Below are 17,140 nucleotides of genomic sequence, written 5' to 3'. Positions count from 1 at the left end.
GGGTGTGCGAGAGAGAGGGGGGAAAAAGGGAGACAGGGAGAAGGGGAAAAAAGGACTGAAGGGAAGAAAAAAGAAAAGAGCGCATGTCTGTGGGATGATGCTTCATATTGGTGGAGTACTGGAGGGGTCAGTTCCCAACTCTACTAATCCCGCTCTTCCAATATTTTTGAATAAAGAAGCGGTCACATTACATCTGCTCTAAAGACCAGATACCAGGCAGCATGTGCTTCTGTCTGTGTGTCTCTGTGTGTGTGTGTGTGTGTGTGTGTGTGTGTACACAGCACATATGTGTAAAGTGAGAGGGTTTGTAAATCTGAGTGTGCACATGTGCAGCCTGGCCAGCCTCTTGCTGTGGTTTTATCCGACGACTTTACAAGCAAACCCCGCAGAACCGTGAGCGCTGTTTACCGTTGCCTGGAGACACGGCGGTTTTAACAGAACAACTAAAGCCCGACACCTGACAGAAACGAGGCCCCATCATTAGGAGCACGCTCTTAAGAGTGTGTGAGAGACTAGCAGTGTGTTTACACACGTTCACTACATTTCTGAGATCAAAGGGCTCCACTGATCAGAGTTGTCACCGTACCCAGTGGGCGCCTACCCCTGCACATCACTCAAATCTTATAAAAGGCAGAAGAGGCAACATAATAAGGGTTGATCAAACTGTAGTGAGACTTCAAAGTGCTGCCTGTCTGTTAACAAGCACTTTGTACTTCTGTGGCAGTTGGAGCGGCGGGGAGCTGCACCGCTTAAAATGAAGAGCTGCTGAAGAAGAGCATCACAGGGTAGCGCAGGCACTCTCATGGGACGCCTGCTTATTAGTTACAAGTCAATAAATTACCATTTGTATGTCCACTCAAATACACACACACACACACACACACACACACACACACACACACACACACACACACACACACACACACACACTTTCTTTTCTGAGTCCACATTACAACACGTGGTGAAACATTGATGAAACGCAAGGCATCACCTACTCATTAAGGGATCGTTCACTGATCAATGATACATTTCACTGATCATTCCTCTGAAGCAGGAAAATGTCAATTTAGGTCTAAAGAGTGATTGGGGAGGTGTTTTTGTTTTTTTAGAGCCACAGTCATACACAAAACACACACACACACACACACACTCACAAAACACACACTCACAAAACCTCAACGATCTCAGAGTAAAGCTGAGGACATAGCGCCCCCTGCTGAACGGTGGGCGTCTTACCTCTGGCAGGATGGCTTGGAAGACCGGCGTGTCCATGAGGGTGATCTGGCCCTGGAAAGACAGCAGAAAACCAAACTCAGGGCCATCTTTCACAGAGTTAGTTTCTGATTTGGTAATCGTTTGTGCATTTATGCTATGAGAATTCAGTGAGCTGTCTACGTGTGAACAAACCCCTGCACATGTTTCACTGCTGGAAAAACAGCACGCATCCATGTGTGCATCACTTTCCCTCACTGAATGTTTGTGTGTGTGTGTGTGTATGCGCGTTTATGTGAGCGAATGAGAGAGAGAGCGAAAGAGAGAGAGAGAGACAGGGAGACAGAAGCCGTTAAAAAATAGATAAGGTAGTCTCTGCTATCCTGTTCTCTTTAGGGAGAAATGTGGGTTACTGGGTGGATCATAAATAAGTCAGGGAAGCCTCAGACATACTGCAACCCACACGCAAGCCCTCACGGATGGGGAAAGGGAGAGCAGATCTGCCCTGTGGAGCCAGGACTGAGAGAAGTGCACAATGGGAGAAGGCTGCCCTCTAGTGGTGGAAGGTTTAAACAATATAATTCAGTTTTGGCGACACAACGGGTGTTTAAACAGCAAACTTCACTGCAGCCCTACTGCTAAACCCGCCAGTATAAACGCATTCTTGCCGGAGAGAGGGGAACCTGTAGCAAAGAACGTCAGGGATCTAAGCCTTTCCAGAGACGACTTAGTGAAGTCTCACAAATCTACCAAGATCCTGGAAAACTGCTTGTAACTCACCACCACAGGACATGGCGGTCTGAGAAGCTAAGGAACGCTCCTCTCCTGCCCAGGTGTCTAGACCTAACCCCGCGAGGACGAGGAAGGGGAAATGAGAACTGTGGAAATAACTCGTCAGCCAACGAGGACCCTTCAGTCTGGCAGTTTTGATAGTATATATTTTTCCTCCTACAAACGGAAACTTGTCAGGGCGAGTTTTAATCGAGGGGTTTCAGATACCTGGGTGCAGCGTAAGGTTTGACGGAGGCTCTTTTTCCAATATGTTTAATTTAAATGTCACAGGAAATTAACACCCGCATGACTTCCTGCCAACAACCATTAATTATTGCGCAACAAACATCTGACCCATTTCTCCTCGTCTCTCCTCGTCTCTCCCTCTCCCTCCCCCTCCCTCTCCCTCTCCCTCTCCCTCCCCCTCCCTCCCTCTCTCTCTCTCTCCCTCCCTCTCCCTTGGCTGCACTTCCTACACTTCTCAGGGGATAGAAGTCTAAGACTTCAGAATCACACTCTCACAATCAGAAAGGAAAAGTTGAAGACGACATGAAGCAGATCACACACACACACACACACACACACACACACACACACACACACACACACAACACACACACACACACACACACACACACACACACCACACACACACACACACACACACACACACACACACACACACACACACACACACAAAAAGGCAAAACAATATATACGTGAAAACTCAACATAACAATGCACACAGGTGACACCCACATACAAAACACACACTCTAACACAGACAGACTGAGGGGAGATTTTGCTCTTACAGCATATTCCTCGGGAGTGACCTTCAGCACGTCAAAGACGACCGCGTCAAAGCTCTTCTTCAGCTCCGAGGAGCCCTTGTCACTCAGGGACTCCAAGCTGCAGCTCTTCTACAACAGGGAGTGAGACAGACACGCAGGGAGGGTGGGATGGAGGGATGAATGGATGGGAAAGGAGAGAGAGGGATGAAAAGAGCACACAGAGTGTCAGACAGCACAGCACAGACTTTACTCCATCTGACTGGATCTGACAAGGCAATGACAGCAGGAGACAGAAACACAGAATTCCATTTAACCTAGTCTAGTCTCTCTGCATTGGACATCTTTCTATTCACATCCATAATGTTATTATAACATAACATATAACATATAATTAAGACTGATCCATCTCTACTTTACTAATGAATGAGGTGGATTATGGGAAATTGAGTGTTTTCAGCTATCCTGCATGAAGCGAAGGTCTTGTAAGGTCTTGACTAAAGGGTGGTGGGTTTTCATTTACCTCGGAGGCCGTGATAGCAGAAGCAGAGACATTTGATTGGCCATTGGGGACATCCATCATTCCCGAACCATCCGTCTCTAGCGAAGGAGTCTCTTCATGGTTCTAACTGAGATCAGCTTTGCCTGCCAGGCAATCTGCAAGGACACACACACACACACACACGAGCGGAGTTAGTGGGAGAGTGAGGCCACTACAAGGCCAGAGACAGAGTGGCACGCCCAGGACAAATAGTGGATTACAGGCTTCATTCAACAACAGCTCTGGGCAGGGGTCAGATCAGACACAGGACAGCCCTGCAGACTGTTTGGTGATGCAACCACTTCAGATTAGCGTCAGATCTGTAAAACACGCAAACACACCAGGACACACAGGTACACACACACACACACACACACACACACACACACACACACACACACACACACACACACACACAGGTCTAGGCACACAAAGGGTGTTGTGCATCACTCACTCACCCAATACTGCAATCCAAAAACTGATTTGGCTGCAGAGAGCGGAGCAGAAGGGGCTCAGCAGTTTAAGCTTGTATTCTGGCATAAAGAGTGTGTGAGTGTGTGTGTGTGTGTGTGTGTGTGTGTGTGTGTGTGTGTGAGTGAGTGTGTGTGTTCCTCTCTCTCTGGCAATACTAATGGAGTATTTCCTTTACCTTACAAAGTAGGGTAAGGGTGGCCTGAGGTCACCTACCAGAGTGACGTAAAAGCAGTGTGGAATCTCTATTTCTCTCTCACTCACACACACAGAGCTGGGAAAATTAATCTATGTTTGTAAGAATGTCTACAAATGCAAGTGGGCTCATGGAGACAGGTGTGTGTGTGTGTGTGTGTGTGTGTGTGTGTGTAATAGTAAACAGGTGCTCAGTCGACTCAGTGCAGCTCTAAGTCTCAGCCGATCTGTAATCCTAATTAAACCCCCTCACACACGTGCTCACACACACACACCTCTACACATTGTTAATAACTCCAGGCATGCATCATTCTGCCATTGAACCCAATACCGTATTCAGTCAACATGCAAACCAGACTCTCCCACATCAGACCCACACACACACACACACACACACACACACACACACACACACACACACACACACACCTCTTTCACAACATCCTGGGTGAGAAGCACCTACTCCTGTCCTCTAGTGCCCACTTACCTGCCGTGGGTCAGATGAGCATCGTGACTGAGCATGTGCAAGACCTGCTCTCCTCTGAAGTACTGATCTCTGTGCTTCCACCGGCCAGACGTCCGTCAGCACCTGAGAGGGAGACAGAGAGGGCAGAAAGATGAGTACTCGGAGCATTAACACTGTCCCTTCAATATACAGACAATTAACACATTTTATCAAGCTGCACTTACAAATATGAGAATTATACAAACACAATCCAAGCCAGAACATATACACATGAAAGCATCCGAGCCAGCTTAGCTACACAGACTGCTTAACTCCAAATCAATGGTAATTAATACCACCATGGGACACGTCTCAATGGCATTTTGACCATAGCAAAACAAATGAGATTTTTTCTTGCTTAAGGAAGAGACACATCCAGGGCTGCAAACACTGAGCAATGTTCACCACAAGGGGGAGTCAGACCTTTGTTAACACTCTCAGCAGCTGAGTACAGAGGATGCAAAAGGGACAATCCCAAAAACGAGTCTATACACTGCCTTAAATGATGATGCAGGGCCTCTTTTCGTATTAAGTATTAAGTGCTTAAGTTTAGCACTGGCACAGGAATGACTGCTCCAAAATCAGCTGTTGGAAGTGGTGGGGTGAAAAATGTAACTGGAGAGGATTGATTACAGCCACTGCCAATGTGACAAAGGAGCTCTTGTATGTGAGGGAGCATTTGTGAGCATGTGTTAGTGTGTGTGTGGACCAGAGAGACAGAATGAGTGTGTGGGTTCAAATGTGACAGAGAGTGAGAGAGAGAGTGTGTGTGTGTGTGTGTGTGTGTGTGTGTGTGTGTGTGTGTGTGTGTGTGTGTGTGTGTGTGTGTGTGTGTCAGAGACAGTGAGAAAGAGATTCATAAGAACCGCCGGACTATACATTATCCTGCTTATTATATGGTTACTTGCCAAAATGATACAAGACATTTTTCATCTTTTTAAACGATTTTGTTGCAGTTTCATGCCTTCAGCTGAGAAAACAATAGTTACTTCTTTAAGCAAATAGAACTTTAGAGTTTCAGGTGTTGTGCAGCACGTACGTGACTAAGTAAGTGGGCCATAAAAAGACAAGAAAGAATGTCAGTATGTGACTTAAGTGTGTGAGAGGGTGTCAGCGTGTGTGTGAGAGGGGGAGAGGTTTCAGGCGCGACCCTGCACAGGGGTCACTCGGTCTAAGGCCAGGGTCACATGAGAGTCACTTGGGAGAAGGCAGCACACAGCCAGCAAGGGCAGCAGACAGCCTTCTGGGAATTCCCAACCGTGCCTGATTTAGGGCTGGTAGAAAGAGACTACTATAAACCAAAAGATAAAATTAAAAGCCCCTTAAATGTAGTCCACTGGAGAACCAAGACAAAAATGCCATAAAACCCAAACATGGTTAGAAAGAAAATGTGAACCCAACCCTCCATTTCCCATTTGATAACAGGAGAGCAGATGTTTGAGAAAAGAATAAGCCAGACACAGAAACATCACTCACTCAACACTCCTTTCACCCCCCTCTCAAACTCTGCCCACACGGTCTCTGGAGTCACCTTTAATTTAATTACTACTCATTTTATTTCTGACATTCCTGCTCTCCAAGAGGGTAAGAATGGTACCAGAGGACCTACAGCTTGCATGCGCCAACCTTAATGGTAAACGGATCAGCCCCCATTACTGCTCTAGGCAAAACCCATCTCCCTCTCCCTTCACAGCAGGCCAAAGCAGGCAGCTCCGAGCAGAAGTGTGTTGTGGTCTAGAGTGGATTATGGCTGGTCTAGTGCTTTCACCTTTTGTTTCTGAGCACTCTCACCGCTGGTGTAACAGCAGGAGCAGCGCCTGGCCTGCCTGCCGGCCGGCCGACCTGACAAGCCCACAGCTGGTCCTGTGTGTTCGTGTGGGCCCTCCAATACGGCCTTTCACAATCACTCGCCGTCTGGTTTCCATGGGATTGCCATGGTGATGAGTGTGCTTGAGCACTCTTCCAAAACAAAAGACGGGAAAAAAAATAAAATAAAATAAATAAATGAAATGCATCCTGAAGTCTTGTTGGTGGAAAATGGTTCTACAGAGACACATCCATGCATAGAATGTGGATGGGCCTATTCAGTTCAATCCCTGACTGACTGGCTGGCAGGCAGGCAACAGGAGTGTGTGCCTGGTTATGGTCTTTCATGCAAGCAAATAGCTGGGTGACGTGAGCAGGCTAATGGTCTAACTTAATGGCAATTTAACCGTGAAAGAGGTGCCTTTGGACTACTTCACCACCGAGAGAAAAGAATCGCAATTTTTTTTTCTTGCGCTGCCTCTGTCTACCCCTCTCACAGACACACACACACACGCACGCACGCACGCACGCACGCACGCACGCGGCTACGGGGAAGCCCACTACACACCCGGGAGGATGGTTTCCCAGTCAGGCTCCTCTCCAGTTTCCCCGTCCTCCTGCCCACAGGGATCAGGCTACAGGGCTCTTCCCACATCTCCACAGCCCAGGAGTTTACCGAGAGCCCTGAGCACACTGGGCTAATGACCGGGGGGGGGGGGGGGTGGACACTGTTTGTCCTTCTCACAAACGCCCCCCCGTGAGAAAGTCTCAGACCGAAACAACAACAAACAAAAAGAAGACATCCGTGACTCCAAAAGCGGAAGCCTTCCAAGCGTCACATCTGACATGAGTGGATTTCCTCAATCTCCTTTGGATTTAATAAAGCTTCTCTTTTTCCATCCTTCTTTTTATCTATCCACTCTCCAGGTCATCGTCATGGATGCACAGGGGCCCTTTGGGGGAGATTTACTTCAAGACTCTGTAATCTATGTGTGTGTGTGAGAGTGTGTGTTTCTGCACTCTGAGGAATGCTCGCCTGATGGGCCTGTGTGTGTTTGTGTTGCCTATGTATGTGTGTGTGTGTGTGTGTGTGTGTGTGTGTGTGTGTGTGTGTAACCAGAGGAATGTTGCCTGGAGTGTGTTCTGTTCATACGAGCGAAGAACTTTGGCCTGACGTGTGTTGTTTGCGAGCTCTGCTACACAAACAACCACGTTTGTTTATTGTCTGTATGTGTGAGGGTGTAAGTTTGTTTGTATGTGTGAGGGTGTCTGTTTGTCTCTACATTTGTGTACGAGTGTGTGAAAGACAAAGAGAGAGAGAGAAAAACAGAGAGAAAGGGAGCGAGAGAGAAAGCAAGAGAGGGAGTGAGCGAGAGGGAGAGAGGGAGCTGGTAGACTGGTAGTAACGAACACAGAGGCGAATGAGTGCAGGAGGGCGGACAGATGAGGGGATGGATGGAGGGGGTGGCGAAGGAGTGGTGGAAGGGTGGGAAGAAGTCTCCTGTTGGGACCTGTTGCAGAGGAAGTGAAACAAAAAGAATGACTGTGCTGGGATGGGAGCCTCTTGTCTTCGTCTTCTTCCACTTCCCCTCTCTCTCTCTATCTCTCTCTCTCTTTCTCCACAGTTTGCTCTTAAAGGCTGTGTGCAATCCATGACACGCAACTTCTTTTCAACACAAATATCAAGTCAGTGTGCAGACCATATGTGCGTACATGTCGACATACAAATGACTGTGTGTGTGTGTGTGTGTGTGTGCGCGCGTGTGTGTCTTTCCCGGGTTGTTACACAATCCTCAAGCAGTGTGTGTGTGAGCCGTGTGTTTACAGAACGCTCTTCTGAGTCCCTCTCTGCACATGGCAACACGTTCCTCTGCTGCTGTCATCCCCGCCGTTCACTCATCCTTCATCTCTCCCTTTCTCTCCCTCCTCCCCGCTCATCACTCGCTCCCCCCTGCGGCCAGCGCAGCAACCTGTCTGCTGAGAGTCCCCAAGGGAGACGGACCAGCGGTGAGAGACAGCCGCTGAAATGGAAAAAATGAGGTCACCTGCTTCTTTTTTATGGGAGAGAGTGTGAGAGAGTGTGTGTGTGTGTGTGTGTGCACATGTGTGAGAGAGAGAGAGTGTTGGATGAAGGAAGGAGTGGTGGAGAAGGGGAGAGGGAGGGTCATATGACGGAAAGAGAGAAAGGCTGTCTGTAACTGGCAAAACAGCTCTATTTCAGAGTTTTTTTGTGAGTCTGTGAAAATGACTAGGAGGAGGGAGAGAGATGTAGAGATAAGAGAGAGATGGAGGAAGGGAGTGGGAGAGATAGAGAGATGAAGAGATAAGAGGAGGAGAGAGAGAGAGTGAGGGAGAACATGCGAACGAGTGCGAGAGAGAGAGATGGAATAACACTCTCTCAAGACTGTACAATCTGCAACGAAACAGAAGGTTGAGGCAGCAGCCAAACACACAGAGAAAGACAGAGAGGAGAGGAGAGGAAAGGAAAGGGAGGCCTTGGGCACTGCCATCCCAGTTTAAATGGTGCCAGACAGACATGGGGCAGCGCGGCGGGCATTCTCGTCCGGTCACAGATGGCCAGAAGATAGCATTGCGTCTGATGGCACTGCATCTGCCACCAGTTAGGGGCACGAGCCAATGCCAGCGCTCGATTCCTCTACCTACCCAGTACAGACCACCACTGCCCTGCCCAGCCCCGCCCCGCCCCATGCCTGGCACAACCTTCTCATCGTCAGGTGACCCTCTGCCATCTTGAGCACGTGGCCTCTTAAACAGGGTTAGCCAATTACAGCGCTCACTGCAGGCGGCCAGGCTCGATAAGAGGGAAATCACACCATCAACGTCAATGAGAGAGGCATCATTAAAACAGCATTGCTGCTGTTTGTCAGCGTTGGAGTGTGTAAACACTACCCTCTGGTAACAGAGCAGGATTGTTTGCATGTCCTTGCTTGACCCAAACGAATGCACGACACACACACACACAACCCCCCCCCCCCCCCCCAAGTGCATCGTAATCTCAAGCACTGGTTTATTTAGAGGCTTAACACTTGTCCTCATTACACAACACTACTGCTCACCACCGTGCACTCAGGTTAGTGTTCACGTCCTCTCTCAGACACACACACACACACACACACACACACACACACACACACACACACACACACACACACACACACACACACACACACACACACACACACACACACACACACACACACACACACACACACACACACACACACACACACACACACACACACGTACAGTGCAGCCAAAACGCCATAGGATCTATGTGCTTGAACCCGGTGGTAGCACTAATTCCAGTTAACACAAAGGCCCTTTGCTCAATGCATCCTGTGGTTCAGCAGCTGTGATGCAGGCTAAGGGTTGCCACAGCAAGTGCGCAGGTCTCCATACAGCACAGGCCAGAGCTTGAGGAAGTGTGAAGCGGGCCACCGCGGTGCAGCAGGAACAGGGCCTGATCAGCAACGCGTTTGTGGTTCAGTTCCGTGTCAGTGGAGCGCTGTGATGGAGATGCTGGACAGAGCAAAGCAGAGGAGTGTGATCGGTGCGGTGGTGACACTGCCCAGCAGGCCTTGTCATTACTGGTCAGTTAATGGCTGCTGGATGTAATGGCTGTTTTTTTTTTTTTTTTAAGTTGGGTTGACTTTGAATTGATGTGTTTGACCTTTACAGAAAGGTAACCTGAAAGTGTGAACTGAAGAGTCACTGAAGTGCAGTCAATACAAATCAATGCAACATGTAAACACACACACACACACACACACACACACACACACACACACACACACACACACACACAAAAACACACCTCAACAACCATGCTTAACATGCACAAAACAACTGGTCTGCCACTGTCACAGTAGTTTGAATGATAGAACACATGAACACAAACAAACACACAGACACACAAACACATTGTATTCTTAATAGCACACCATGGTGCCTGCATCAGCAGGTTGGATTGCAAGGGTAAGCAGATCGATAGACACACACACACACACACACACACATAGGGAGAGAGAGACCAGGCTCTGGACAGGCACAGGTCGATACATGTTCCCACAGCAGGTTAAAGTGAATAGGACCCCATTTGGCTGTGTGAAAGTAAGTGTGTGTGTGTGTGAAGGTAAGTGTGCGTGTGTGTGTGTGCGTGTGTGTGTGTGTGTGTGTGTGTGTGTGTGTGTGTGTGTGTGTGTGTGTATGTGTGAAGGTAAGTGTGCGTGTGTGTGTGGCTGCCTTCAGCTGCCAAGAGAGAGATGATTAAGCTGATGAATTCTCCTCCTGGGGAATTCGATACGCATTCTTCGTCCCTAACAATGTCCTCCACAAGATTTACAAACACACATAAACACACACACAGTCAGCCAGTCACTCGCTCATTCTCCCCTAACAGCATGCGCCTCCAGCACTATTCATCTGAATGAAGAACAGAAAAAAAAAAGAGTTACTTTGTCAACAGACGAGAAAACGGACCATCATTTCACTTGGCTGAAAGGAGTGAGAAAAGCCAGAGGAAGAGGAAGAGGAAGAGGAGCAGACCGAAGCCAGACCTTATAAAGTGATGAAGGCTTGAAGGCGGCTAGCAGTGACAACTCAGTAGGGGGACCTTATGACGTGAATAGAATGTCACTTCAGCATCGACTGTGCTCCGAAGAAAACACTGATCTGTGAGCAGCTCTTTAACATGACAGTGTCCGTCCAGCACCGCGGGCAGACTGGCCAAACATAGCTTAGTCTGACGCACCACTAACACACCATTTAGACATTTCAAATCTGCAGTCGCTCCATTTCACGTTATGTCCAAATACCATTTTAATGTATTAGAAAGGATTAGGCAGGATTACATAGTAATTAATGTGTATGTCTGTATTGGGACACGTGTGTGTGTGTGTGTGTGTGTGTGTGTGTGTGTGTGTGTGTGTTTGAGCACAGGCATAAAAAGGGCACTGGGTGTGGGTGTGGGTGTGTGTGTGTGTGGACTGTGTTAGTGTGCATGTCTGCACGTGTTTGGATACGTGCATGAGATTGGGTGTATATGCCAGGGTATAACTGACTGTGATGCCTATGAATGAGTGCAAGTGTCACTGTATGCTTGTCTTTGTGTATCTAGTGTGTGTGTCAGTGTGTCTCTCTCTAGTGTGTGTGTCAGTGTGTCTCTCTCTAGTGTGTGTGTCAGTGTGTCTCTCTAGTGTGTGTGTCAGTGTGTCTTTCTCTAGTGTGTGTGTCAGTGTGTATCTCTCTAGTGTGTGTGTGTGGTCAGGGTGTGTCTGCCTAGATGTAGAGCATGGAATTATGTCTGTATCCAAGCACTGCTGCATATGACAGTGTTCTCCAGGCCGACAGAGTAAGTGAATTTGTGTGTGTGTGTGTGTGTGTATGTGTGTGTGTGTGTGTGCGCATTAACAGGAAGCGCGAGGCCGAGCAGTGTATAAACAGGATCTGTGTGGGACCTTGAGTCTGTCCAGACTGCCTTCATTGCTTTGGAGCTCGTATAAAACCCCTCACATCAGAGCCTGCTACAACTCACTGCCCCCCTCATCATCATGAATCCCCAAAGCTGCAGATCACCGTCACACAGCAGAGACAAAACCCCGACTCAGTCGCCCAACTCACTCGCTCTGTCGCTCTCCCCCTCATCCTCTGTCTGCGTGCACTCACAGCAACACACACACAAGCAACACACAGACACACAATCACGCCTGGCTCCCGTCTCCTACGTTGCCTGGCGACGGCCGGCCGTTTTGCCTTCAGAAGCGAGACTGGGGTGGGAGGGGTAGTGGGAGGTTGGGGGGACTGGAGTCTCATTCCGGCACGGCGCGTTCCAAGGACAGCACAGGAAATGCAGCCTCCCCACCGCAGGCTAGTGGAGAGTCAAAGGGGGTGTAGGGATGAGAGGACAACACTCATTTCCTTACTAACCCCCCCCCCCCCTCAGGTTCATGGCCAGGGCAGCTTTAGAGTAGGAGCTCTAGCAGAGCAGGAGGACCTGGGCCCAGGGACTGGGGGGGGGGGGGGGGTGGTGGTGGGCTAATATGGTCTTTCATGTGGTCTGGACTGGAGACTCCAGCCTCCGGGGGCAGCTGCTGAGGACTGCTGCCTCTGGGGGGAAGCTTTGGGGTGGAGTGAAGAGGCTGTCCAGCAGAACCTGGGGTGAGGAGAGGAAAGGAGAGGCCGTCTGTTCAATTGATGACCAGAGAGCGACAGACAGAGTGTGTGTGTGAGTGTGTGAGAGAGGGAGAGCATATGAGAGAGAGAGTGTGAGCGTGTGAGAGTGAGTGAGAGAGAGATGGAGCAAGAGAGTGCTAGCTATAAAAAGCCAAGGTCACAGCACACCAGGCTGCCAGGGACTGATTAGGAGCAGCGGAATCTGACAAATGGAGCCCAAAGAGCAGGAAGCCGCAGGTGGTGTGTGTGTGTGTGTGTGTGTGCCGCTGTCTTTTAGTGATAAAACGAAAACGTTCACACAAGTGTATAAGCACACATCTGAGAGTACTTTTCACACATGCATGCATGTACACACACACACACACACACACACACACACACACACACACACACACACACACACACACACTCCATATGGGTGTGCACACACACGTTCCTCTCCTCCCCAGTGTCTGAGCTCCACCTGTGTGGACTGCTGATGAGCCTGGCTGCACACACCTGCTGTGGCCATGTCCTCTGCAGCAGCGCTCCCTAAATGACTGATCAGGGGTCAGCTGCCACAGCCACCTGCTAATGACAGAACGAGGGGGGGTTGGTGTTGAGGGGGGGGGGGGGGGGGGGGGGGGGAGGGGAAGAGAGAGAGAGAGAGAGAGAGAGAAAGACGGTAGCAGGGGCTGAAGCAGGAGACTGGAGCAGCAGCTGGGAGCAACAGAATGGCCCTCAACAGCCACACAACACCACAGGGCAGTCTAGCATGACCGCATCACACATGTTCAGCTGGCAATGGGCTCCACTCATCTGGCTTTGCTGACGGCGGAAATGTCCCGACATAAGCAACAGCGTTTCACTATGACCCTGAGCACAATGTCTTGCTTGGAAAAGATGGCCTGCACATGCAATTACTGTAGTGAGGAGGAAAAGGGTGTAAAATCACCAGCAACCTTGTGAGTGACTGTAAGCTTTTAAAGAGATAGAGGACATTGGACTAACAGAGAGGGGGGGGGGGGGTTAGAAAGGTGAGGAGAGAGGAAAGGAAGAAGGGCGAGAGACAGATGGTGGCGCAGAGAGAGAGAGAGGGACAGAGGAGGCTAGACACACACTGGGAAAACACTTCAAAAAGGTGTCAGACAGGCAGAAAAGGAAAAAGCAACTAAGAGGGAGAGCGAGAGAAGAGAAAGAGAGGGGAAAGAGAAAGAAAAGTAGGAGGAGAGGGAGAAGGATGAATAGGAGGCTGGCGGGTCAGTGGGCAGTGGCAGGAGTAATAGCGTAGACTGAGGGCAGCAGGCTGCTCTGGTGTGCCACGCGGCCCTGCACTGATTTAGGGCCCTCTGGGGACGGACGGACACGCCAGCCCGCCCGCCCGCCCGCCCGCCCGCCCGCCCGCCCGCCCGCCTGCCTGCCTGGCCGACAGCCACCAGTCACAGCCCAGGCCTCACTGCCCCTCTGCTCTCCTAAATCTCCTCCTTCTCTCTTCTCTTCTGCAGTCCATCCTCACCCGTCAACACCCCCACTGCCTCCTCTCCCCCCCCATCTCCTCGTTCACCCTCATGTTTTTCAGTCCCATCCTTTCTTCCTCCATAATCCCTCCCCCATGCTCATCTCTTTTTTTTTTCCCCTCTTCGTTCCCTTTTTATTCTTAGCCTTTCCTCCTACTTTTATTCTTCCCGACTCCTTCCGCTCCATAAATGCCTTCTTGGCTGGGATTGTTTACACAGACAATGAATGCCATATTCCCTAGCTTCTTGAATTGTTCCCATTAGGTGAAAGCAGCCGGCAGGAAAGGCAGCAGGAAGAGAGGGGGGTTTGGCTCGGAAAAGGCAACAACACTTCGGCCTAAGGCGATGATTGCTGTGGTGGTCACTAAACAGCAATAAGGAAGAGGATTTCAGCAATAATAACTGGAACACACACACACACTTTGTCACCGCTTTGGCTCACTAAAGGAAACAGGCGAGATGTTTATCACTTCCGCTACAGCGTTTTTTATCATAGCTACGTCCTCGAAAGCAAACAGCCCAGCAGACACATCTCTCATCCACGGAATGCACCGCAACAGATAACAACATTGTGGGTAGAAACCACACTTTAAACTTCAACACACACACACGATAAGCAGCACAACATCAACCAAACCGGGCCAGACGTGGATGCCTTGTGCTCTGGATGGAACTTTGGTCTTCAGTTTTTTTTATATTCCGACTCTAATTTACACACAGGCCAGAGGAGATTATGTGACCCCTGTTGCATCACTCTGAACGCACAACAACAGCAGACAGACACCCTCGGCGTGAGCAGACCTCCCTCTGGTGCACTCGGCACGCTCTGGGTGGGTTTTGGAAGGAAAGCCCCGCCTCTACAAGAGGATTTCACCCCAGACGGTGCATTCTTCAGAACTCGCAGAACATCATGAGGCAAGAGAAAGGCTAAAGGTCGACTCATGTAATAACATCAGATGAGCCATAGGCATCTTGTGAGGATAACAGCCACACACACACAGACAGCATTTGGATTCAGCAATACAAAACTCAAATACACTTAAAGTAGACATAATGTAAAAGTCCAAACACAGCCTTCTCACAGACAAACTCATCACTATACATGGTTGTGCACACACACACACACACACACACACACACACACACACACACACACACACACACACACACACACACACACACACACACACACACACACACACATGCCACTGATTAGAAGCAGGATTGGTGATCAATGCTATTGACTGGACTGAACTGGCCAATCTGTTAATAGGTTCATGGCAGGACATGCTGTGATTGTCCTGACAGACAAATGAACCCAGCTGGTCCAAGATCAGCTGTTCTTACAAACCAACAGCCCTGACCAATAAACTCACACGTCTGACCAGTATTTCCCTTACAGCCCAACATCTGAGGCAAGCCTTACTGAGGAGCCTCATGCTACAGATAGCTTCTTTAGCATGGCTTTTGAGTCACGAGCACAAGGCAGAGTAAGTGTTGCAGAACAAGAAGCCCAACCATGAGGACATCTCTGCCCACTGAGAGACTACAGTTTGAAACAGTGTTTGAGTGTTTGTTTTTCTAGACCGACAGTGATAAAACGATCTTAAGTGGCCGTTTTCATCTTTCCCGGCGTTCCGTGCGAAGCAGCGTCGGAGGTGACTCATCAGAGGCGGCGAAGCCTCAGCTTGTCGCCGCAGAGCTGATCCGCGTGGGATCACGCCCGTTGTTCTCAGCTGGCTGGCTCAAAGGCGTTTCTTTTTTTTCGCTCTCCCTCTTTCTTTCTTTCCTCGGAGCGCACCAAAGCGCCGCGCTGTGAGAGGATCACAAGACCGGGGTGGTGTGACACGTCTGAGTGAGAGCGTGTGACTCAGGACCCTCAAATCCCATCACACCCTGCCCTCCCCCCCAGCCATAGGTGCATCCCATAACTTTATTGGCATACGTCTTCTGTCCTGATTCCACGGTCCTCCGGTGGCTAGTGCCCAGGAAATCATTTGAAGGGTGATGTCATGAAGGATACATGTCTCGTTTCTCTAATGGCTGCCAGAGGAGGCGAGGCGTGAGGACAGATGAGCGAGGAAATACAATCTCTCACGGAAGTCTTCTTACTGATGGGCCTCGTGTCTTTGGTTACAAGGGGTGACGGGAACTTTTTGAGTCTATTGGCAAAGACAGAATGTGTGATGTGAAAATTCCCCCTCCATCAAACCAAGAAAAGATCTTCATATGCTTGAATTATCGTTGAATATGCCACCTATAACAAAACATTGATGATTGTGCTGCCTATAGAATCATGTTTCTTTTTTTAAACAAATACATTCATACCACGTCATGAGAACAGCAAAATATCACACCTTGTTAACTGAGAATCCTCTTTAGTTCCTCTTGGTCAATATTGTCTGCAATTTCCACAGATTTCGACATAAAGTGCCTATTTCAATTCAGAGTTTGTTTAAAGTAATTTAAGCTTTCCTTTCGAACATACTGTTTTTAAAAGGTCGGTTTATATGAAAAATGCTGGTGTGCAATCACGTCTTTCTTTTGCACTTTAATAACTTGTACTGTACTGTACTGTTGGAATTCATGTAAACACATTTACCCTAGTTTATGGAGGCAATTTTGATGTTCGCATTTGAAATAATAATGAATAATGATGCTGAATAATTAAATTAAATGTAGGCCTGTGCCAATGTAGGTACAAATCATTGTAACAACCCTAAAGCTTATTTGTTGCCTTTCCGATGATAATTACATACAGTACAATTTATGTTTTTGTTAATGGCAGGTCCGTTAAGGCTCACAGAAGGGGATGCTGTTGTGTCATCAGTAATTGCCATATTTTAAAAAGTATGTGTGAGTGAGCAGCACATCTCATTTCTCATGTAGGTCCGTCCTTGATCCTTCCATCCTTGGTGCAATGCTTCCTCGTTTCCTTTACATTTTTTTTATCAGAGCGAGGGGATAGGACGCAACAAAACGAAGGAAGGAAGGAAGGTTTGACAAATAAAGGAAACGGCAACCACCCACTCCTCTCTCTCTCAAAAAAAAAGGAAACGATAACCACCCACGCTCCTCTTTTCACTCCTCCATCTCTCCCCCTTTCTTCTCCGACTCTGCAGTCACCCCGACGCCTCACAGCTCACTGCCAACGTAACCCTGA

The 17,140-nt window shown here is 48.9% G+C and overlaps 1 protein-coding gene across 2 annotated transcripts in view; it reads right to left on the bottom strand.

Moving 5' to 3' along the window:
• The window catches only part of ralgps2 (Ral GEF with PH domain and SH3 binding motif 2), a 95,461-nt gene that overhangs the window by 66,559 nt on the left and 11,762 nt on the right, over positions 1 to 17,140 (bottom strand). For both annotated transcript variants that reach the window (XM_012839540.3, XM_012839541.3), the window contains exons 2-5: positions 4,466 to 4,567; positions 3,295 to 3,428; positions 2,796 to 2,903; positions 1,237 to 1,287 (exon numbers count right to left, since the gene is read on the bottom strand). In XM_012839540.3, the coding sequence (XP_012694994.1) occupies positions 1,237 to 1,287; positions 2,796 to 2,903; positions 3,295 to 3,354 (219 nt within the window). In that variant the 5' untranslated portion in view covers positions 3,355 to 3,428; positions 4,466 to 4,567. The remainder of the gene's footprint in view (positions 1 to 1,236; positions 1,288 to 2,795; positions 2,904 to 3,294; positions 3,429 to 4,465; positions 4,568 to 17,140) is intronic.

This window comes from Clupea harengus, chromosome 10 (assembly GCF_900700415.2).
Source record: "Clupea harengus chromosome 10, Ch_v2.0.2, whole genome shotgun sequence".
Taxonomy (NCBI): domain Eukaryota; kingdom Metazoa; phylum Chordata; class Actinopteri; order Clupeiformes; family Clupeidae; genus Clupea; species Clupea harengus.
This window is presented reverse-complemented; position numbering and strand designations above follow the sequence as displayed.